This window comes from Onychostruthus taczanowskii, unplaced genomic scaffold (genome assembly GCF_017590055.1).
Source record: "Onychostruthus taczanowskii isolate IOZ18803 unplaced genomic scaffold, ASM1759005v1 scaffold44, whole genome shotgun sequence".
Lineage (NCBI taxonomy): Eukaryota > Metazoa > Chordata > Aves > Passeriformes > Passeridae > Onychostruthus > Onychostruthus taczanowskii.
In genome coordinates, this window is record NW_024501903.1 from 773583 (window position 1) to 795283 (window position 21701).

General features: G+C 45.9%; 2 protein-coding genes across 2 annotated transcripts; one reads left to right on the forward strand and one right to left on the reverse strand.

Moving 5' to 3' along the window:
* The first annotated feature begins 242 nt into the window (after positions 1–242).
* LOC121340963 (C->U-editing enzyme APOBEC-1-like) lies at positions 243–4068 on the forward strand. Its single transcript, XM_041414073.1, has 5 exons — positions 243–264; positions 1639–1666; positions 2014–2402; positions 3537–3655; positions 4045–4068. The coding sequence occupies exons 1-5, from the start codon at positions 243–245 to the stop codon at positions 4066–4068; spliced, it is 582 nt and encodes a 193-aa protein (XP_041270007.1).
* A 7979-nt stretch (positions 4069–12047) lies between these two features.
* On the reverse strand, positions 12048–13667 carry AICDA (activation induced cytidine deaminase). Its single transcript, XM_041414074.1, has 4 exons — positions 13482–13667; positions 12743–13013; positions 12460–12575; positions 12048–12163 (listed from the first exon to the last, which is right to left on the reverse strand). Exons 1-4 carry the CDS (start codon positions 13665–13667, stop codon positions 12110–12112), a joined length of 627 nt encoding a protein of 208 aa, XP_041270008.1. The 3' UTR covers positions 12048–12109.
* Positions 13668–21701: the final 8034 nt, after the last annotated feature.

A 21701-nucleotide genomic window follows, 5' to 3' on the forward strand; every position in this document is an offset into this window, starting at 1 on the left:
AGTTTCTGAGTGGGATCATCTCCATTTGCAGTTCTTTGCTGCCAGGGGCTTGCTTTCAGCTTCAGCCAGCTGGATAGTACAAGTGTGAAGAAAGTCACCAGAAGGAAATGCTCAGCTAATCAGCAGCATTAATAAGGCCCAAAGATCAGAATTATGATTCAGGAATAGAAACTGAAACTAACATAAGACTTATAAAGGCACACCAGTCTCCCAGGGAGAAATACACAAATCCAGAAATACCCATGGCTGCTGCCAGCGCCAGAGGTAAGTACATTTATGTGAAAGGCAGGCCTATTTCCCCATAATCAAGATATTTACTGTAGTTGTATCTAGAGGACTGGAGTATAGACACAAATGTGTTTTGTTTGCACGAGGATACACAGGAGACTGATGTGGATTTGTGTTTTATTTGAGTACATTACTGTATCTTGGGTCCAGCTTCAAAATATTAATATAATTTTGTTAACCTTGGTATGGCAGGAAGAATTCAAAATCCAAAAAAACTTTTACTGTGAAAAGAAGATAATTTAAGAATGGAGTAATTTAGTTAGCTTATATATTCATCTATTTTATTTTCATTGTGATAAACAGCTAGAATATTCTTCTTAAAGAATCAGAGCAATAAGGCTCTGCAAGTAGTTGATCACGCCTCTGTTGATGTGGAAAACTATTTTCTTTGTGTTAACATGTAATTTTACTCTGTATAATTCAGAATTTCTCATCTTCACGAGCTAAGCTCAGAAAAATGCCTTTAGTATCTTAATTCTAAGTATATTTTAAAAGAAATCTTTATTGTGTATAATTCATAAAATCAAAAATGAAAAATAAAATTAATTATTTTTATTTTATATACACTTAATTTTTTTTTTTAAATTATCAAATAAGATGATGATTCCTAGATCTTTACATTTCCTATTGGTGGATTTTTATAAAATAAATAAGTAGCCTTGATAACCTGCAGCTGTTTTCCTCTAGACACTCAGCTGGGAAGGGATGAATAAGTCATGGGGTCAAAGTTGCTTGCCACTATGGAAGATAAAATGTGTATAATCAGGCAGGTCTGTGTTGCCACCCTGTAGGTATTTGTTACCCTCCTTTCTGCACCGGTATTTTTTTCCTTGGCATTGATTTTTTTAAAGTTTTTTTGAAAGTTACAGATTAAGTAAAGTTGGGAAGTCAGTTGTGGAAATATTTTTGTCTGGACTGCCAAGATTATGAGTACCAATGAGAAAATGGCTCAAGCTTTGCCTGTCTCATAGAAGTGGTTTGGAAGATTTAAAGGGATAAGACATTTGATTTTTCTCTTTGATTAGTCAGGGAAAAACAGATGCAGTACTGCTGAAATCAGGGAATTTAAACTTGAGTTTTACACAATCAACCATAATGTGCTAACTGATCAAGGGTTGGTGTACAGCATAGTTTAAACAACCATCAAGTTCAACTTCCAGGTAGGAGTCCACACCTCCTGCATCCCAGAGTGCCTATCCTGCTGTGCTGTGATTACTTACTGGCCCCTTTCAGAGAAAAGAGATTTGACAGGGACTGTGTGGAACTGAAAGGGGTCTGGACAGAAAGGGTAGAGGAAATTTTGTTTTCTGACCTGCTATCCTCAGTGACTCACAAATCTTTTCTACACAGGTCCCTCATCCAGAGAGAACAACCAAGGGTAAGAGATGTAGCTCTGTCACTCACTGCTGCCTGAGCTACTCAGCAATTTCCAGAGACAGCCTTGTGCCTTGTTTTATTCTTACTATCCCTTTCCTCAATCTTCCTTTTCCAGTTGCCTTGCTGCTTTGACTGGTGCTGATCTCTGAGTGGCGATAGGTTGCTTACCCACCCAACAGTTCTCGAGAAGGTGCTGGGGGTGTTTGGAAGCTTTCATCAAATTCCAGTTCTAGATCGCTAAATCGCAACGTTCCTCAAGCTGCTCATTTCTGATGGGAAAAGCTGGGAGTGGGAGTCCAAACATCATTGAAGTGCTGGGATCACAGTACTGCTGGTACTCTCCTTCAGGTGGAAGATACAGCCAAGAGACTTCCAAAGAAATTATTCGCCCAGACAAAACGGACGGGTGGTATGCCTGCTGTATGAAATCAGGTGGAGAAGCGGTTCCATCTGGAGGAACTGGTGCTTGAACAACACTGAGCAACATGCTGAAGTCAACTTCCTGGAAAATCACTTCAGTGACAGGCCACAAACTTCTTGCTCCATCACCTGGTTCCTTTCAACTAGTCCCTGTGGAAGGTGCTCCAGCAGGATTCTGGAATTCCTGAGGTCACACCCTAACGTGACCTTGGCAATATATGCAGCCAAGCTGTTCAGGCACCACGATACCCGCAACCGACAAGGTCTCTGCAACCTGAGAATGAATCGAGTCTCTGTACATATCATGAGTCTTGAAGGTAACCCAGCTACTCTTTGTCCAAGTGTGGATTGAAAGTTCTGGGGTTATGTGCACTCTTAGTTTGTAACAGAGGTGATGGCTGGCTTTGGGGAGGACTAGTGAGTGCAAAAATGTCACTCTCTTCTGCCTTGTTTTTTCCCCAGTCCTGTATAGCAGCAGGACCAGAATGGTCATTTCCTCTTGCCAAATTTGAACATGGACGTGTGGAGGTTTCTTTAGCTATCCACACCTCCTTTATATGCAGTGTAAAATCCTGTCCCTCCTAGAATACACATGCAGATGAGCTTGCCAGCTGCATCAAGTAATTGGTTTCCCCTGGTAGCTGGAGAAGGAAACTTGTCTAAAGGACACTTGCAGATGATGCATCACAGCAGGTATGTCTTGCGTGTGTCTTGCCTTTTTGTGTGTATCTTGCTTGCCTGGTGATGGCTGTAAAAACAGTCCAGACAAGCAGCTCACAAACAGGAATGTATATTTGAAGAGATGAACCTCACACACCTGTGTGGATACTGAGCACTGGAGTGTGGAGCTATGAAACCCACCAGATCGAATGTAATCTTAAAGGACATTACTTTTATATTGAGGGTGCTGTCTCTGGGATTATAGCACCAGAGCATTGACAGAAGCTCTGGCCATCCTATCAACACTAAGATCAGTATGAAACTGTTAAGAGTGCTCACTCCAGCTTTCCCCTGATCATTGGGATAGTCAGACAGATCCGTAACTGAAGCAACTTGTCTTACCAAAGCCGTGTTCTCAAGCACAAGGCTGACAAAAGGAGAGCCTGGCCAGCTCTGACTGCATGTCCCACTTCCCTTTTCACTCCTGCCACTTGCTGATTCCTTCTCTCTTGGCTTTATGCCAGAGCATGCTATTTGTGATAAGGGTTGCCCAAGCCACCACAATGATCAATTTCTGTCTCTGGCAATTCATTTTTAGACATATTGCTACTTTGTAGAGTTTTGGTTCCCCTTTCCACTAACTTATTTGTGTAGTTATTTGTGCACACCTTGTATGAATATCTTTGTCCTTTACTGTATTCTTACTGAGAAACAAATGACTCACTGGCATGATAATGAAGAAAGAACTGGGCATCCTTTCATCAAGAGTGACTGGGTATCTCTCTTCTTAGATTACAGGTACTGCTGGAGAAATTTTGTTGCATACCAAGCTGGAGAAGACGATTATTGGTCCCAGAACATCAATGTACACTTCATTCTGAATAGCATAGAACTCTTACATATCTTTTGGGTAAGCAGACACCTGAAAAAAAACCCCCAAGAGTGAAAATAAATACAAAAAATCCAAGGAAAAGGAGATTTGGATGATTCCAGCAATGGTGTTAGCAGAAATGATAGTAGGAAAAATAAGCATGGGCTTGAAGCTGCATAAGCAGAAAGGCAAGCAGGCAAGAGATTGCTAGAGGATTATGCTGCCACATTGTGCCTTTGTGGCCAGGAGCAGAGAAGAGAAGAGATTTAGCACTACTCTCAGATTTTAACTAAGGAAAGGGTACGTTATTTCAAGCCTTTGCGTGAATCAGCTACCAGTTCATTAGCTTGGAGCTTACCGGAGCTATTTGACCCCAAAAGTTGCTTCAGCTCTGTAATCATGATTCAAGTATTCTCTTTTTGCCTCAGGACAGGGCCATGGATTTCAGTTAAGTTCTGAGCAAGTTCAAAAGTGGATTTACCTTCAGGATCAGAGTTTACATATTAGAGTATAATATGACCGAGATCTGCTTTCCATTTTTCTTGCAACCCATACAGCTGCAGAAGTTATTTGTACAGCCTGATATCCTACTCAGAAAGAGGAAGTGGTGTACTGAATAGGAGAGAAGACCAGGACTGGAGTAAACTGAAGGGCTCAGCAGTTTTTGCTTTGTGGGGCAAGCCAGTTCTTGCTTGAACTGGTCCCTCTGTGCAGAATGGATGGCAGGAGGTGGAGGAAGGGATGCACAAAACTGCTGGCAGGAACTTAGAATCACGGACACAAACCTAACCTGTTTGTAGGATGCTATGATTGCCTTGTTTTATTTCTGGCTGAGGAAAAGGTGCACATTACACTTCACTTCAGTTCCATCCACCCCAAACATTACACAGGACTTTTGGTACCTCAAGACCTGACCTTTCCATTTCTTGTCTGAGTAAGACATTCAGGTGACAGGATACGCAGTCAGTAGCAATATCCAGTCAATCAGCTGATCTAACAAAGTACTTTATGCAATGTAATGGTTTAGGAGACATTTTCCCCTTGGCTTTCAGCCTTTCTGAGTCTCCCAGTGCCCGAGATGATTAAATAATTTAGCAGCTTACGCACGATCAAGTGCGTGGTGCGATGCCTGCCGGGAGCGGAGCAGAGCTGTCTGCTCAAGCTCCTGAGTGCTGACAAACTGCTGCTGACTCAGCAGCGGTACAAGGGCAATCTGCCCTTCAGGTCTTGGTTTTAAAGAGCCAGCTAACAAATTGCCTGTCCCAGCCAGGCAGCCTTGATGATTCCTGCAGAGTCCTGCTGGCTGGGAAGCCTGCTGGAAGTCAGGCACTTGCTCAGCTGCTCTGCTGTCTCAGCTAGACACAAGTCACCCCTCAAATGAACGTGAACAGGGCCCATCATCAGTAGTTCTAACTACCAGCCCTCCACAGAAGGAATGGGAATGTCTGTGTGCTCAGCCCCTTTGAACAGCCTGCCCCATTTTTACTAATTATGCAGAGGAGTAACGAGGTGAGTGAGTTCCAGGCGTGTGCTCCAGAGAAATACGTGCCGTTGCATCAAGCCCTGGCCTCCCTGGCAGAAGAAAAACACTGAGGAACCAGAGGGGATTTGGTGGAGCCTCACTGCAAAGGGCAGGGGACGGGGGCACTTGTCCTACAAGGAGAGGGAGAGTGAACAGGCTTTCCTTGACCAATAGAGGAGGAGGCTAAGTGGGATCTAGCTGCAGTTTTCCACTACATGAAGGCAGTAAGGACAAAGCCAAACTCTCCTCGGTGATGCAGAGATAGAAAACAAGGCAACACACACAAGCTGCAATGAGGGAAATTCCAACAGGATTGAAGGAAAACGTCTCCCCTGACAATGGTGCTGTACTGGAACGTGGAGAGGCTGTCACCTCCATCCCTGGAGACACTGAGGACTTTCCTCTGAGCTGCCAGATCCAGCCTTGGAGTTAGCCATGCTGCAAACATGGTGTGGTACTAGAAACCTCTGGTGGGGGCCTTTCTAACACCCCAAAAAATCTGCCTTTCCACAGGATCCAACTCAACTCCCCCTGCATTCAGCTATGCAAGTTGCCACCTTTTAAATGTTTCTGTTTCTAAATGGTCTGTATTTCTAGGAGTGGCCTACATGGCACAGTAAATTATGAGGTGCTAGCCTGTTGTCTGGAAAAATGTATCTTGAGGGAGATTATTTAACACACTGAAGGAGGATTAGAGAGATCTCCTGAAGCAGATGATTTATTTTCAAATTCTCTATCATGCTGAAGAGACAGCTTAAGATTTTGGTATCAAATTTTTAATGTTTTTTTTCTTCCTCCTAGGGGCTTCCTCCATTTCTGGCAAACTGAATGCTAATGGGCATCACCACCATGCCTTCAAGCTCAGTTTGTGCATCTGTACAAGACCAGAAATGCCAGTCCCTGGCAGTCTTTTCTTCTGCAGCCTTGCTAAGTTTCTTCTGCCACCAGAGAAGACTCCTATCGCTGTCTGGGCATTGCTAAGTATTGAACAGAACAGAAGGAGCACATGAAAAGCCATCAGGAAACTCGGATGATGCAGCCAGGCACCCAGGACGCTCTGGTCTTTATAGACCTTTTTGAGAGTCCAGTGGGATGGACACCATGCCCCATAATCAGGCCTCCCACATCTGCAGATTCTGCAGTCAGATTCTGCAAGCTGAGATGCCAGCATGTAACATTTTTCATGCTCTGATCTGTTCCAAAGAAGTAATCAGCCATGCATTCTTGCTTTCAGAATTTCTTACGAAGATCACTTTTATGGCTACATGTGTATGTTTCAGAATATATTTCATACTATTAAAGTATTTATGCAATACTGTAATAGTACTTCATTTTAAGGTTTTTATTATGAGTGTAAACTTTATTTATGACTGTAAAACCAGTGTAATAAAAGGGAAGATGTCAACATTGTGGAAACTTTGCTTTTCTTGTTCAGCTCCTTGGTAGACATCCTTCCCTTGTAATTCCACACTCTGGAGACGTAGGTGTTCTTTGTGTTATATTTGCCCAATTATTGAATATAAAAGAAAATCAAACGAAATTAAACGTAGCAGCAATTTTAATTAAGTAGCTTAAAAATATATAAAATTGAATACACTCGAAATAGTGACAATATAATTTGGTTATAATAAGGAATAATTTTGTTCTGATAATAGCGCTCAAGCAAAAATAACAGCGTGGGGTACGGAGTGCAGGGCTTGACCCCCGGCACCTCACGCACAAGCATGCCAAGCCAAAATTCCCCCTTTTATGCTCTATGTCATCACCATCTCCTCCCATTTTCTGTTTGTCACGCCTACATCATCACCACGCATGCTCCACCATTCTTTTAGGGGGTCACGCCAATCTTTGGGGGTCTTCTCTGAGGAAGGCCTCTCCTCTTCCTCGATGTCCTTTGATTCACCTTTTGGATTACACATGTGCACCAAACTGGTATAATGTAAGCCAAAGCTAATATACTATAAGCCAATATTATGTTCTAGCATCAAAGCAATAAATCTCACAAAATTAATATTTCCCTGGGACCCAACCAAATTTTCCTTTCTTTTGGTTAATTTTAGTAATAGTTATCTCTTGCTTCTTCCTGTACTGAGCATCTGCAGGAAAAAGGTGGGGAGGCCCTCCTCCTTCTTTTGGCATTACACTTTTTACTGTTTTACTATTTCCAAATATTAATTATTGTATCAGTATAGATTACTGATTCAATTTTGTCAGCACGAATCACACCACACGAATCACACCTATTTACCACAATTGCAAACTGGGGAACCAAAGTAAAATGGCTCTACTTTTCCAGCTGGAAACACAGAGTGGAATGGTGAAGTAGGAGATACTGAAAGCTCTGAGCTCTCTCTACTGGAAGAAGGCAAAAAGAAGATACAGGTGTGTTGGGTTTTGCAGCAGTTTTGAATTTGAACAGCAAATAATGTAGATCATCTGAATGAATCGTGTGGGGAGCTCCATGTGTCATGATTCCCAACCTCTTCAAGCAGGAGGGCCACTGTGTGATCCCACTGGGGGATGTGCTGGTGCTGGGATCCACAACATGCACAAATGATAACTTCAAGAATGAGGCAGGGGCTGGTGGGAACTGTGCCTATCTCTTCCGGTTTATTTATGCTTACAGCATCCTTTGGCCATGCAAAAATCTCCAGATGTTTAGCAGATTATTGAGACAGCTGGAAAAGCTGCAGGCTGAGGAAGCAGCTCCAGTCCCTGCAGTGTGAGAGTGTATCTAAGGCTGAGCACAGCTGGCTGGGGAGTGTCTCCTATGTTAGTCAAATGAAACAACTCCAAACAACGTATAGCACAACTAAAGTTTTCTTCCCCCTGTCCAGGGCCTCATATTGGATGTCACATGCTCTCTTTCTGGACATTATAGTGTTTACTCCTTGTTTCCTTAGGGAGCAATCAAATCACTTGATCAACATGCAGCTTAGTACAGCAGGGTCCATAACCATCCATGCCCAGGGCTCAGCCCTTTCCACTGAAGGCAGGAGGACAAACTTTCTCTGGTCTGTTTGGAAGCTTGCCAGTTCCAAGTCATCCCAGTTAAGTTTTTCACACTAGTTTTATCTGCCAGAGTGAATTTGCAATGTGCTGTATCACTGCTGTGCCCGTCCTGGCATGTGAAGCCTAGAGGTGGGTCTACCCCACTGGTAGCTTTTAAAGGTAACCACAGAAGGCAGCTGGTCTGCTCTCATCTTCTTCTGGCCCTCTGGACTGGTAAAAACATTGTGCCAACTCGTAGACTGGGATAGCTCTTAAGTGTGAGTTAATGACAAGATTATAGTGGGGAGACATCAACACCCTCCCTGCGCTGGAACTTGGGTGCAACAGCAGCAACAGAGTTTTAGCCATATCTGATGTGGGTTTGGAAGCCTGAGGGGAAACCTGCCTAAGAGAGAAGTGCATGAGAGGTTTAAAAGCCAAAGGCAGCCTTCAGAACCCTTGTCACCCTGTGGTGCCTCCCCATCTGCTGTGACCTCTGCTCTTGCAGCAACCCACTTTCTCCTTCCCCAGCAGGGGCTCTGCTCATCATTGCTCACGTTGTCTGAACAAGAGGTCTCTTCTCTGCCAAATCCCTTCATGTTTCCTCTGTGAACCAAATCTGACTTCCATCACTGGGAATATTTAATACATATGTGATGAAATAATGACATTTCTGCCCCTAGGAAGGCTAAAAGGGTCAGCACCAGGGAGAATAGAAAAACGTACTCAAAGACAATGCTGGACACAAATACGTGTAGACTAAAAATCCCCCGAAGGGACAAGTAGCAAGGGAAATTCCATGACCCTGAAACTCCTTTCCATCCTGATTTCCAAGTACCAGCACGCAGGAGAGGAAGAGAAAAGGAGGGAGAAGACATGCTTGTGTTTGCAAGGGTCTGGAGTGTGCCTTTGCATTGTTTAGTGGTAATCTGTTTCTCATTATTGCAAAGTCCAAGGACACCGTGTACTGACCTGGAGTAATGCTGTGTGCAGCTGTGGGAATGAATGATGTCAGTGTCCTGCTCTGCTGCGGACACGTTCTGGGGGGGGTTCAGAGACAGGCTTTGGGAGCTGTTTGCAGCATGGATCAACATCCCTTCAAGGCAACACCACCCTCAGCTGGGCGGCAGACACCCCGTGCACCAGGAGATGGCAGCCATGCCCAGTTGTCCACACCAGCTGCCATCCAATTTTTCCTGTTTCCTCTATTAGCAAGGACTCTTGATAATCCAGCTACCTGGATGTGCCTGTGCCTTGTTCATTGCTGCAAACCATGGAGGGTTGATCAAGTGAGACTGGGGTTTTCAGTGAGCACCAAGGCCCCTGGTCTGTGTTCCCCACACTTTGGGGAGGAAATGCTCTCCCAGAGATCACAATCCCCCATTTCCCACAGCTCAGGCAGCTGGGACTGGAGGTGTATTTGCTACAGCTCCCTTCAGAGCTTAGCTTTTGCCCAGGTGGAAGTAAAGGAGAGACACACCTAGAATAGCACACCCAAAATCTCCATAAGGCTGTAAAGATAAGTGGTTCTCAAAAATATGTAATCAGTAGTGAAATATTCACTACATAAACAGTCTCCAAAGCAAGAAGAATATCTTGGGTTATGTTACTGCATAACAGTCACCCTCCAGGGAGTTACTCTTGGCAGAAACACCTAAAGCGTTTGAGGGTGAATTAATTTAGAAAACCAAATTAAAGAATATCTTGTAACAAACAATATGAATTGGTATTTGTGAACAGAAAAAGTGCAGTTAAAACAATCTTGTGCACAAAAGAGCTAAATTTCTATAGATGAATCACATGCATTAACTCTAGAGTCCACTCTGAATTTAATCAGATTTATGTTCAGGAGAATCTAAATATAGGATATATTCTTAATATAGTTCATGATTCTTTGGATTTACTCATTGCATTTTTGTCTCCTCCTGTACAATGTCACCTGTCATCATGTTTCAACAAGTATCTTCAACCCAGTGTTAGAATTTAAGCAAAGGCTGGAATCTCAACTCCTTTTAAAGAAAATGCTAATTTTTTCTAAGAATTTCGCTGAGAAGGACAATGCTGTTGTACAGACCAATATCAAAAGTTGAAAGATGAAGATTCTTTATACTTTTCTTTATACTTTTATATCTTTGCTTCTCTTCTTGTTTTGTGAAGCATATTGGGTCAGCCCTTTTGTGTCCAGGGCGATCAGTTATGAGTCATGAATGGGCGCAATAGGCTGGCCATCAAGGAAAGAAGCATCTCAAATAACTTCAGAGGTTTTTGGTAACATTGAACAATTTATATGCCTTGATCTGCTGGGTGATATTGTCAATAACTTCAAAGCTACAAGTATGAAGACGTTTTAATATTTCCAGGTTGTACCTCCAGAAATCAGAAAGAAGAGATGACATGTCAATCCTCTGTGTCCAATTTACCTCCTTCAACCACAGGACACCAAAAAGATGACAAAGCCAGATGCTTGTTTGTAAGACCTTTATTTATATAAATAATATGCACCATATGAAACAAATATACAACACCATGCTTGCAAATTAATGCTTTGCAAAGGACTGTCGTTCCTATTCCTGGTCAAAATTCCCCAAGCTGAGAGTGCCTTGGGAGCCTGAAGTTGTAGGAAGCTTGTGATGCACCTGGTTGTGACCTCTGCTAGCAGGAGGAGGTGCTGCAGGAGCAGGGCTCTCTGCTGTCCTCCTGAACTGCCCTAGCACCAGGGGAGGTGCTCTGAAGAGCCTCCAGCCTCACCCAGAAAGAGGAACAGGATGGAGCAGAGAACCTGCAGCCATCATGAAGGAAATGGCAGAGCACACCCAGAGTGTGGGACACACTTAGCCTTGTCCAAGCCTCAAGAGGTTAGACTGGAGAGGGCAATCCAGCTGTAATTTAGGTTGTGGGAAGGTGGTGGTGAGCAGGAATGTGCTATGAACCTGTATCTTCAGTTTGTGTCCACCAGATCAGGAGCTAATGGGGTCCCCTAGTGGAAACAGAGTGATTGCCAGGCAGGAGGATGATTGGATTTTGTCCCCTACAGAAAATATCTATTTACAGGCCAAAGAACTTTGCCTATGACAGGATTTTTTTTCTGGCCAGCTCTCAGTACAGTCACCAACTAGACACTGCTGGCCATATTATGGGCAGTAAAAGACTTGGAAAAACAGAAGACTGTGGGACTGTAAAGGTGCCTCCAGCAGAGGCAGCTGGCTGGTGAGGGAGCACATTGCATGTCTGGTCTAGGGGGAGATGCTCAGAGGATGAGGAGCACTCCACACAGTGAGAGCTGTGGTGCTCTGCACACAATGCACTCCGACAGACCTGCTGGCTCCATGTGAGGTTTTCAAGCTGAGCTACCTGGGCTGTCAAGGACTCACTTCAACACTCTCAGCTGAGCTTTGCAGTGGCTGGCCAGCTTTTCTCTTGATACATAGGCTGTACCACTTCAATTGTGATGCTTTTCAACTTCCTACCAATATCCAGGAGGACAAATAAACCATTTCAGAGGGGAGGACACAGAGCAGCTGAGTGCAGTGCAGCTCTAAGAGCCAAAAAATGTGCTCCCTGAAGCCTTCATGAAATGTGCAGGTCAGTGCAGTGCCAGTGAGAACACAGTCACACAAACAGCTCTGCAGGCTGTCTGCTCCCACCTGGGCAAGGCTAAACCCAGAGCTCCATTTAATGGGTCACCTGGATTAGCTCTGCAGGGTCTGAGGGGAGGCAAATCACTCTCTGGCAATGTCACTGCAGTCCTGGCTATTCCCAGTTAGCAATGGACAAGGTGTGAGCCTGGGGAAGGTGTCTTCACAAGATCAGCCTAATTCTCCTTGGAAATAAAAAGTAAGGATAGTCTTATCTCTAGACACAGGGCTGGGAAGGAAGAGAGATGTAAGGAGGGAAGAGGAGAAAGATCTGTCGTAAGGGAGAGAGTTGGAAATCAAAGAACAAATGTTTGCAGAGTCTTCTGATTGCTGATGACTTTCACTTCAAAGTCCCAGAATTTTAAAAGCATCTCGTAAATCATCCACTTCATACAGTGGCTGCAGGACAAAGTAGAAATGGTAGGTCAGTTGTCAAGTGAGCAGGAACCCACAAATATGAGGAAGGAATGGCAGGAGATGGGATGAGAGGTGGAAGAAGGGGAAATGAACAAGGAGAGAAGAGATGAAGAAAGTTGGGGCAAGAGGCATAAGGGACGTGGAAGATGAAGACACATGAGTGAATGAAATGGCAGATGGCAGGGATGAGCAGCAAGAGCAGAGAGGAATTACAGTGAGGAAGAGAGGAATAAGCTGAGGCAAGAGGCGCTGGAAGAAGAACGAGAATTGGCCCTTACCAGGAGGATTCGTCGAAGTTTCCTGGCAAGATGGACAGAGTTTTCATGCAGCCCTTCCCAGCCTTTGAATGCCTGTTCCCTGTTCTCCACAAATGTGTTCCAGCAGTAGAAGTAATCTGTGCAAGATATGGGGGAGTTACCGGTGCTCAACAGGACACTGATCACTAAATCATCACACTCTGCATCATCTTCTCTGGCTCCTTGCCCTACCTTCTCCCCCTCTCTTGGGTCTTCGCAAAACCCCTTAGTTCTCCATCATCTCTTTCCTGCCTGCACAACTCACCTTTGAAGGTCATGATGGCAATCTGTGCCCCCGCCTTGTGCAGGCGCCTCAGTCCCTCGGGCTCAGCCTTGCGGTCCTCGCAGAAGTAGAGGCGGGCCATGAAGATGCGGAGGGTCAGGTTGGGGTAGGAGCGCAGGAAGCTGGCGATGTGCTGGGCGCAGTCATAGCAGGGGCTCCAGGAGGTGAACCAGGTGATTCGGTAGCAGCGTCCCGGGTCCAGGTCCCAGGCTGCGATGTAGCGCAGGAAGAGCACCTCCACATGACAGCCCATCTTCGGGAAACCGGGAGAGACGGGAGAGGCCTCAGGTGGCGGGCAGGGAGCAGGGTGTAAGGGGGCTGGCAGGGAGGGAGGGCTGGCGTGGATGGGGTGTGAGGGAGGAGAAACACGGTGTGGGGAGTGCTCTTGGCTCGGCACACACGGGGACAAGGCACGGTAGTACTTAAGGGCTGGAGAAGCGCTGGCGGGCACCAGTGTGGAGGGGTGTACGAACGGGATGGGCCGGAGCTAAGCAGGAAAGTAGGGAGACTGGAAAGCAGCAGGGAGTGTGGATGACTCGCTGGTAACACACTCGGGGGTGGCACAAAGTACAGCTTTACCCGGAGGCTGCGTCCCTCAAACAGAGTGTACCAGCACAGCGCTCAGGTGTGCCTGCGTTGCTGTCACAGCCCTCTGCTCCCTGCTGTCCCAGGCAAAGTGGAGCTGCAGGCTCCACAACAGGATGGCAGGGTGCTCCCCTACCTGGTTGCGCAAGTATCCGAAGTCCAGGGAGCACGAGGTGGCACTGTCCCTGCGCTTCACCACGTAGCAGAGGTAGGTTTCACGCCGGCCCTTGGCCTTGCGCAGGTTTCTGAAGTTGTAGAGGAAGAGTCTCCTTTGCATGAGGATGCTGCAGGAGAGGACAAGAGAGAATTTACATTTACTCATGCAGCCAGCAGTTTACCATGTCTCAGTTGAGACCTCAGCACCAAAAATATCCTCTTCATATCCAAGCCTCTCTGTACAAGAAGAGTGTCGGTAATTTGCATGAAATGTTCTAGGGAAAGGATGCAGACGTGACTCTGGGGATGAAGCAGGTGACCTTGTGAGTGGAAATGGTATGTGAATTAATGGTGATTAGTCAAACAGCAACTATGGCTGGGCAGAGTGTGAAAATATCTGAAAATATCCAGAACATGGACACCAGTGAAGGAGGAGGATGAAGGCATCTGAGAAGGCCTGTGAAGATGAGAGGGTGTGGAGTTCAGCCATCAAGAGATGTTATTTTTGCTATATGAAACCCAGAAAATCTGCTGGTGCAAGGGACGGATCAAATTAGAATCTCTCCAGAGAAGACTGGACAGCATATCTTCCAAGCACTGCCCAAAAGAGGAGAGTTGAAAGTGTGCAGGACTAGGGAAAGAAGCGATCCAGTAGCTGATGGAATATATAAAAGGTAGGCATGCTGACACCTCTCCAGACACAAGTACCATTTCCACAGCAGACAGACATCAAGACTGGCATGGGCCTGCTCCTGTGCCCAGGGATCATGTTGGGGAGAGGCAGCAGGAGCACAGGGAGGGTGTAAGGTTGTCATGAGCCATATCTAACAGCCTTGCTGCCAAGTGGAGGGACACAGGCAGCTGAGTTCATTGAGGTGAGATACTCACCTCCCCCGCAGCAATGCAAAACAGAAGTGAATAGGTTAAAAATAATCACGTCCTTTGTCATCTTTTCCCACTGTTAGGCTGATGTTCAGCACAAAGACGGGGTAGGTTTAAGAGATACCGAGCTGGGTTTTCCGGAGGACCTCCAGTGAAGTGTAGAAAAGGGGAATTTGGGTTTGTTAGGAATTTAAATCTGAGAGTCTAGGCACATGTATACACCCTTCGTCTGTTTGCCAATGTCACCATAAAGCTCGAGCACTGCAGAGCACTTAATGACCAGCTAACAGGCATCCTCTCTGCCCCTCCAGCAGCTTCTGTGCCTGGTGCACCCTGACACATGGCCACTGCATCCCAGGTACTCATTCATACAGTCATGCACATCCTCTTAACTTTTGCTACCTAGTGATGTGCTTTGAGGTTGTGTCACTCCCTACTGCTCCTCACCTGCAACACGGACATTCTCCCTCAGGCACCCTTGCTCCCCTAATTGTCCCACAGACAGGCAAATTGTCCCACAGACTCTTTCCTGCCCTGTCTCCCTCAGCCTGCCGTGCAAAAATACCTGTGCTGCTGCCACAGAAAGAGGAAGCACACACATTCTCTGTCATGCCACGCTTTATGCTGATGGCTCCTGCAGAAGCACATCACATTCGAGCATGTCTTCTGTTAGAAGAAAGTCCATAGAGAGGGCTGCACACACTCAGGAGGGTAAGGCATCCCCATTAAGTGTGTCATTAAGCCCAACAACAGTCTGAGGCTGTTCCTGGAGGTCTGTCCCCTAGGCACTGTTGCAGTCCTGCTCTGTTGGGCTTGTAGTGTCAGGAGTAGAGCACGAGCTCTACTGCATCCCACTGCATTCCATCACCCCTTTCTCTGGCTGTTCATGGTGTGTGCCTGTTTCCCACACCCACTGTGTGTTCTTCACCATCTTTCTCACTCTTGGAGCTGACTCACTCCCTACCACCTTAGACTCACCCTGTTTCCCTGCCTTTGCCTAAACACTTGCAAATGAACACCTGTATGTATTTCCTAACACACACACTCACACACACATTGGTGTCCCCACTAAATTATCAACCAGTGGTTCATCACAGGTTTGTAAGCCTGAGATGAGTTATTGCAGGGATACAGAAAAGCCTGTACCCCGCTACAGAGATGCTGGAGAGGGCATCTGCTCTGTGGTGACAGGTCCTCAGGTTGTCCAGAAAGAATAACCCAGAAGATTGCACAGGTGTGATAGGTCAGAGGCTTGCAAAGCACTTACCTGGGGTGTGCCACAACTGCAGAAAACAGAGCAGAGCCTTGTGCACAAGGCAATTGCTTGCTGAAGAAACATATAAGAAAGGTGGAAAACAATTACATTTATGTTGATGTTTCATTAAACCCATATGGAAAAATGCATTTTATCACATCAAAAACATAACGGAAAAGAGACCTTCCTTTTTCTATTTTTTTTTTAAAGTTTTGGGCAAAACCATTTACTTTCAAAATGTTTCTGATTCTTCTTCTATTTGTCCCTTTTCCCATCTAATTTCTTTTTCCTCTATTCAATGTTTTTGACCCTGCAGAGTCGCATGTGGATGCAAATAAGAGTGAAGAACAAGAAATGACCCCAAACCACAGAAAAATAATTACCATCACTTAGATTATTTTTCTGTTTCAAAACAAATTGAAGACAATTTGAATCACAGAAGACATTTGTTCAAAAAGAAGTGTTCATTAGCATCAGCTCTTTTTCTCCCTTTCCTCTGGAGTTCACCATCCCAGAGGTTTTTTTTTTTCCTTCCCAGGGAGGATTTCAGAATATGGCTGGTGCAAACAGAGCAATGAACGAACAGATGTTGAGTGGAGCAACTGAGCAGATGTCTGGCTAGGTGTAAACTGCTGGATACACATGCAACTCCTGTGGATGCAGCATAGCTCAAGGGAAAGCAGCAAGGACACAGGAGCTGTGATTACACCTGGGCACTGAAGAAGCAGCCTGAACAGAGATCTTCTCCTCAAGTAAAGATTCATGAAATCAGAGTGAAGCCCCCTGAGTGTGTGCATAGTATGCAATTGTGGAGAGTGATTAGTCATAATAAGCTCGCGGACTAATTGCAGTGCAAGTAGAGGATTGAGGGGCTTAAACAGCAGATAGCATCTGACTGTTCATCCTTCTGTTATCATCCTTTGTTTCTAGAAAAGAAAAACAATGAAAGGAACAGAGAATAGCCACAAGAAAGAAATGACAGAAAGGGAAAAGATCACAGGTGGCAGACAGTCAAAGAGAAAGAACAACAGAGACACAAAGATGCAAGTTGCAGGAGCAGGACAGGCAGGGAGTTGTATCAGTGAGTCAGATGGGGAAAGGGAAAGGGATGGTCAACACCAGAGGGAAAGCAAGTTAATTGTGACAGAAAGACTCTCATCTCTCATAGGAGCAAGAAACTAGAGGCACTTATTTTACCTGTCCATGACTCCCAGGGTCTCTCTCAGGTGATGGGATTACAGGGATGCTGTCTTGCAGACACTGTCTGTGCAGCCCTCTGACCTGATGTACAGAAAGGTGGACTGGCCTGTGTGTCCCCTCCCCATTCACCCCTATCTACTCCCTGCTGGCTTTCATCGGGGTGTGGTTGAGGGAGGAGTTAGAAGGGTCTCTGGAGCTGCAGGAGCTGCAGAGAAAAGTGTTGAGATGCAAAGGGGCATCAGTTCTGAAAGATGCTCAGCACCCATTGGTCACCACCCCCCTTTGCACTACCTACTGGCTCCCCCCACCTGCAAAATTATTCTGAAATAATATCAATAGCATAACAAGGCAGGAAACATTGTCTAGTGGTTAGAGGGGGGGCTGAGAGCTTGTGTACCACTAGTGTGAATGTGGGCAAAACCACACCATCCCTCTGGGCTTCGCATCACGCAGCTGTGCAGGGATGGTGGTGACTCTGCCTGCTCCACCACAGAGGCAGCTCTGTGCAGCAGCCTGGAGCCACCCTGCTGGAAGCAGCTCAGGGAGCACCAGCTTGTGGGCAGACTTTCCCTGCTCCTCTGTGACCCCCTGAAAGGCCTGGCAGTCGCATGGAGCAGCACCGAAGCTGAAGACGAGAGTGAGAGGGACTCAGCTCCCAGAGTTCAGCAGGGAGCGGCTGGCCTCACCTGGGCACCTGAACATTGTCACGGGTGTCTGAGCCCTGTCAACATGCCAGGAGTGGTGGCAGACCTGCACTGCAAAGCTGCACATGAAGCACCAGTGGGGAGTGACTCTGGTCCTGATCCTGCTGTTCCGGGTGGTACTGGCACTAACACTGAGTTCTGCCGGTGGCAGGGTGACAGTCAGGACCCCTGCCTGAGGTCTGCGCTGTCACAGCCAGGCTGGCACTCAGGATGCACACACCTTGCTCTGCCAGCACTGCCCTGGGCTGCCCAGGCTCTGCTCCTGCCCTGGCAGCCATCCCCTGTGCAGGGCTGAAGGACTGCCAGGGCTGGGGCAGGGCCGTGCACTGGCCAGGCTGAGGAGCAGCCAGGGGACATTCTGCTCTGCTTCTGCCCACAGTGGGCCATGGCTGAGAAGCAGAGCTTTTGTTTACCTCACGCTAGGGTAGTTCTTCGTTTTTTCTCTGCTTGATTTACTTTCCTTATTAATTTTACTGGTTTTCAGAATGCTAAGGCTTTGTGAAACCAGTATATGCAAAAACAGGCAAAGGAGGGATGAGTTGCCAGAACAGAGTAGACTCTCTAGCCCTGCAGTTGGAGAGGACTTGTTTTTGAGAGCAGAGAGCATAGCATACTCCAGGAAAAGGAGAAGCACTCCTGCAAAGCCCAGGCATGAGCTGTCCTACTCCTCAGGGAAATGCCTGGGTCAGACACATGCTCAATGAACACACATTTTGGTAGCTGCATTGGTCCCAGGAGCTGTGGCAATTATCCTCCTTGAGGATCTGGCTCCTAGTGTTTGACCAAAGCTATAAGAGACTGAAATCCTTGAGAATCCCTGTCCTACTTAACAGAGCCTAAGAGAACACTCTGGCTAATAAAACAGCTGTCCCCTTTCAGACTTTGCTCTAATAGCACCTTGTGACAAATCTCCTAGGTCAGACCAACACATCACACTTCAATACTAAATTTTCTTTTAATAATTCAAAGAGCACATTTGTTACACAGGACATCAAAAAAGAGAAAAGCAAAAACAAAAAGCAAAACACTCTGGGAAATCTGCTTCTTAGATGTCACAACTGTCTGCATTTCATTCAATAAATCAAAGTAAATTCACCTTTATTCTTGTGCTGGTTCTCAATTTTCATAGCCAAAAGATTGAACAAAATTTTTTATAAATTTTCTACTTTGAAAGGAGTCAAGAAATATCTCCATGGCCAGTCTGGTCCTCCTCATAAATGCAATTAGTGCAAATTATTTTCTCAAAGGTTTTACATGTCAAGTCTCATAAAATGTATAACTAGGCCCTTTGTCTGGTCCTGCCTGTAAGTAGAATTTGTCCTTCCATGTTTAAAACATGCTCTTTCCCTTAAATGTTGAGAGTTTCTTTGCTCTCCACAGAGATAAAAAAGAAAGAACGGATGAACGAACAGATGAACTATAATTAATGGAAAGGCTCTCAAGTCTAAGCACTGCTGGAGGCTTTCTAATGCCCTTCATTTAGACTGCTAACTTCCTTCACATGTGAGGTCCAAGTGTACAAAGTCAGTGGCAGAGATTCTCTGCCTCTGTCTCTAATCCCCAGAGCATCCCTGCTGGTGTGGATGTGCTTTAGTGTCTTGTAGCAAGTCTAGGGAACATTTCAAGAGGGAACTATGCAGTTTTGCCTAAAACAGGAGCTGCACTCTCTTGCCACAGCAAGATTTTGCTCATTAGCAGATGTCACACCTCCTCTGGTAAAAAAAAAAAAAAAAAAAAAAAAAAAAAAAAAAAAAAAAAAAAAAAAAAAAAAAAAAAAAAATAGTTTGGCAAACCATGGAAAGGTCACTGATCCCTGATCTGGCTGCTTGTCCAGCTTTCTCCCTGGTTGTAAATTGCCAAATTGGTTACATGTGTCAGGCATAGGCTAGGAGCTAATACCCAAGGGGATATGCTGATCACTTCAGTTTTCTGTCCTTTCTGCTCAATGAAAACCTCTTTGGAGATAGGAGAAGAAAACACTGAATATGTCTCCACCACAGTTTCTGATCAAAGCCTGGGTCAGATAAAGGCTGGTGGGGAAGGCTGGAGAGGGTCCCTGTGCTGCTGTGTTTGGAGTGTCATCTAGCAAGAGGCACTGCTCCAGCTTTTCGGGAGCATGGAAGAATATTCTGGTATCCCTTCAGGTTTCTTGTGCTCAGGGCTTTATTTTCTCTCTTGGAGTGAGAACAGGGAAATAACTACTGGCTGAAGAGCAGTGGTCAGGTGTAAGGTGTGGTGAGAGGAGAAATGACACCATTACTTTTACGAAAGATTCAGAAAGCAAATTACCAAGAAATTAGACAGCGAAAATACAGTGAATAATTTAAATTATCTAGCCCCAAAGCAGAGGAGAGGTTGCTTGTTTAGTCAACAGGAAGTCACGTGTTGGTGCATACTATTATAAATATATATTTATTTTTTCCATTCACCCTTTGCTCAGAAATCGCCTTTTGAAAGTAGCGCCTCTGTCACCAGTTGGTTGGTTTTGCACTGAACACAAGAAACACAGACACCTGCTTCCCCTGGCCTCAAGAGAAAACCTCAAACAGAAAGACTTTCTCTGCTCCACAAGTGCTGAGGCACCACGGCCACTGACTTGCACAGAGATGCTGGGCAGGGGAATGGTGGAGCTCCTTGCACTAAGGCACTGGCAGATAAATAAGCTGTTATGCTTATTTATTATAGGCACATAGAATATGCTCACTTAATATGAGCATATACTAAGCCTGAGACTATGCAACAAAATGCTTATTTATTACACACACATTGCAGTGTGTTCACTCCACAAAGACTCCTCACCTTGCTTAGAATGACAGACCAACACAAAGGCAGTGCCCTTGCTCAGACACCTCTGTCGGGCACACCACTGCCATTACTCCAGTCCTGGGTGCAAAAAACCCCTCCACACTAGATGCAGAGCAGCTTGCTGTCAGGACATGGGGCAGAGAGCCTTGTCCCTAGAGCTGCCACCTCATCCTGTGCCGCAGCAGTGGATGCCATGCCTGGGGAGAAGGTTTCAGCCATTGCTTTACAAAGCAGTGATTTCTGCGGAATGTGCAGCACCACAGAGATGTATAAAAGCTGTGAGGATGTGTGTGCGGTCTGCCTGGGGTGGACTTCACCAGCGAGGGATGGTGTGGTGGGGTTTGCAAATGCAAAGCTAAAGCACTGTGGGGTGAGTGTCACGGAGGCTGCATCTAAATTAGACAAGAGCAGGGATTCCAGGTTGTGAGAGGGAAGGGGGAAGTAAATAAGGCAGGAGTTCAGGATGTGCGGGAGGGTGAGTTTACAAAACTTGCACTGCTGCATGCTGCAGGATTGTCAATGATGCCACTGATGCAGAATTGAGGGCATCTTGTTGCTGGGTGTGCATGAAGGTTATATGTTATTGTGTGTTTTACTAGTAATTCAGCTTTCCAGGCTTGCACTGCAAAATCTTTACCTGGAGGCTTGACCTGCAGTTTATTTTTGTTTCACTGTTGAGCTTGTTTTTGCGCTGGGGGACAAGGCAAATTAGGGTGAAACTATTGAATTGAGTATACATTTTTAAACCGCAGCTCTGTGAGTGCTTCTCATTCCTGCCCTGCAGCTCTCTGCCAGCCCAGCCCAGCCCAGGGCTTCTTACAGGAACTAATAATCCTTAATTCTGACCCTGTGGCCCCACAATTCTTTTGTCTCCCTGCCCATGTTAGTACCCTCCACCATGTCTCTAGGCCACAGCACTTCCAGCCCTGGCTACCAGAGACTGACACCTTCTGGGATCACCAGCAGGAAGGCAGGAAAAGGGCTAGGTTGTGTTGAGGAGTTTGAGACCTAGTGAATGGCTTCCCCATCATGAATGCAGATAAAAAATGTGACTAAAATCCACTTATGGTAAATGTCCTTTAGTGTGTTCTGTGGCTTGAGGCCGTGGCATGGTTGGGAGCTTACCCCATTTATGCTAAGAGAAACAGACTCTGATGAAAGCAGATCTGCCCTCCCCATGTTGAGAGATGGGGCTGAAGTACCCACCAGAGCTGCTGGCACCCTGCAGCTTCAGCCTCCAGCATGCCCTGCCCATCTCAAGTGGCTCCTGAGTGCACTGACCTGGAGAGCACCCTCTGTGTGCTCAGGGAGCTGCAGGCTCTGTTCCAGGGTCACTCCACTCTCCCACAGCTCA

What these genes read in the sequence shown, in the direction of transcription:
- AICDA (XM_041414074.1), bottom strand. Translation starts at nt 13,667, where the DNA reads ATGAGTAAATGTAAATTCTCTCTTGTCCTCTCCTGCAGCATCCTCATG. An exon ending in TCGGATACTTGCGCAACCAG is followed by an intron (nt 13,014 to 13,481) that starts GTAGGGGAGCAC and finishes GGTTTCCCGAAG; the next exon opens with ATGGGCTGTCATGTGGAGGT. An exon ending in TGCCATCATGACCTTCAAAG is followed by an intron (nt 12,576 to 12,742) that starts GTGAGTTGTGCA and finishes TATCTTGCACAG; the next exon opens with ATTACTTCTACTGCTGGAAC.
- LOC121340963 (XM_041414073.1), top strand. Translation starts at nt 243, where the DNA reads ATGGCTGCTGCCAGCGCCAGAG. An exon ending in TCCAGAGAGAACAACCAAGG is followed by an intron (nt 1,667 to 2,013) that starts GTAAGAGATGTA and finishes ACTCTCCTTCAG; the next exon opens with GTGGAAGATACAGCCAAGAG. An exon ending in ACATATCATGAGTCTTGAAG is followed by an intron (nt 2,403 to 3,536) that starts GTAACCCAGCTA and finishes CTCTCTTCTTAG; the next exon opens with ATTACAGGTACTGCTGGAGA.